We start from the raw sequence: 1,894 nt of genomic DNA, 5'->3' as shown, positions 1-1,894 counted from the left end.
TTGTGGCAGGTGCCTGTAGTCCCAGCTACTTGTGAGGCAGAGGCAGGAAACTTGCTTAAGCCCAGGAGTTGGATGGAGGCTGCTGTGAGCTGTAACGTCACATCACTCTACCCAGGAGGGCAGCTTGAGACTTCGTCTCAAAAAAAAATACGAAAGATAGCTGTCCAAATTTTTGACATGGCACAGATATGAATCTCTGAGCCAAGATAAGCCAGCAGAAGGACCAAAATAGCTTTTCATCTTTTTTTCAGAGATTTTGCTTTATAAAGTGAAGACTAGGCATACTGAGGCAGTTTTTCTCATTCTGCTCTATTTTATAACCAGTGGAAATTGTGTCTAGATTCTGGAATTTAGTTTTTGAAGCTTTAGCATTATTTTTTGGTGGTCAAAGTGTGGGTCTTTCAGTGAGAAGTTACAACTACTACAGTAGGGTCCAGTAGCCAGATTCCATTTTTAAACCAGAATTGTTGAGTTTTTTTTTAAATGTCAATAAAAATAATTTCAGACATCTCACAAAAAGCTAAGCCATTTTAGAATATTTTAAAAAGCATTCTCACTATTTTTGAATTGAAAAGTAAATTCAGTGAGGGAAAATGTATTTAAACTGCTTTACACATATGTAAAAAAGGAACCATGAGAAATGAGGAACAAAAATAAAAATATCCTTGGATAAAGTCCATGTGTAGAGATGATTCAGGATGTTATAAATAACTCCTATGAGGTAAAGCAGACATGCAGTATTTATATATCATTCTCTGAAGAAAGGGTATATTTTATTAATCCTCAAGTTCCTTAGCATATTAATAATAAAAGCTTAGTATATAGTGTCAACAAGTCCAACTTTTGTGCCCAAAGAAAATCCATATTATTTTAGGGTGAGTTTGCTTCTTTTTCATCTGATTCATCATCCATAACCTAAAACCAAAAAACAAAGAATATTTAAGAATAAAAGAATTAGATTCTGCTATTTTCCTGATTTTAATATTACTTGCTTAGCTGATATGCTCTAACTCATAACAATACCTGGCAATCTAGTAAGAATAAATCTATCAACAGCCCCAAAGCACAAAGTTTAAATCATAACCTGATATCCTAACAACATAAAAACAAGTTAAATATTTGCTAATTAACTAAAGCACAGGTGTCTTTCCTTGTCTTTAAAAGAGGGTTCCAGTACCAAAGTATCAGCTGAGCAGAGAAGATTATAAATAATTATGTGATATTCTCTAACCATAAAACTAACATAATTGGACTTTTTGTGTTTTTTTCCCCAAAGCAGCTTAGTTATCTAAATATATTTTACAGCAAACTGTTATTATAAAAAACATTTATTTTTATACAAATGAATCCCTAAAATAAGTAAAGAAACAAACTACCCTATTAGCAACTACTTACTTTGGTCTTATTCAGATAAAAGATCATTTTAAACCTTAGAAAAATGTGAAGACTTTCAATTTAAAAAAATACTAATGAATACTTGAAGAAAAAATGAAAAGATGAGTATCTTTCCATGAGTTAATATATTACCAAGATAATAAAGACTAACTCCTTTGGAGAGGAAAAAAAAGAGTTATATAAACCTAAGAATTTTTTTTCCTCCTCACCACACCTACTACAATTAAATTTATAATCTCAAGACTGATTCTTCACCACACCCTGGACAAGGGAATAAAAATGTTCCTTTGTTAAGCTATCAAAGTGTCAACATACCTAAGGTTAAAAAGCAATTTTTTAGGTTCGGCACCTGTGGCTCAACCGGCTAGGGCGCCAGCCACATACACCTGAGGTGGTGGGTTCGAATCCCCAGCCCGGACCTGCCAAACAACAATGACGGCTGCAACCAAAAAAAATGGCCGGGAATTGTGGTGGGCACCTGTGGTCCCAGCTACTTGGG

The 1,894-nt window shown here is 34.1% G+C and overlaps 1 protein-coding gene across 2 annotated transcripts in view; it reads right to left on the bottom strand.

Annotated features, from left to right (window-relative positions):
• Positions 1-740: 740 nt before the first annotated feature.
• Positions 741-1,894, bottom strand: part of NFU1 (NFU1 iron-sulfur cluster scaffold) — a 43,843-nt gene continuing 42,689 nt past the window's right edge. For both annotated transcript variants that reach the window (XM_003793445.3, XM_023515303.1), the window contains exon 8: positions 741-915. In XM_003793445.3, the coding sequence (XP_003793493.2) occupies positions 871-915 (45 nt within the window). In that variant the 3' untranslated portion in view covers positions 741-870. The remainder of the gene's footprint in view (positions 916-1,894) is intronic.

This window comes from Otolemur garnettii, unplaced genomic scaffold (assembly GCF_000181295.1).
Source record: "Otolemur garnettii isolate 467f Iridium unplaced genomic scaffold, OtoGar3 scaffold00068, whole genome shotgun sequence".
Taxonomy (NCBI): Eukaryota; Metazoa; Chordata; class Mammalia; order Primates; family Galagidae; genus Otolemur; species Otolemur garnettii.
Note: the sequence above shows the minus strand (reverse complement) of the source record. Positions and strands in the feature narration are given on the sequence as shown.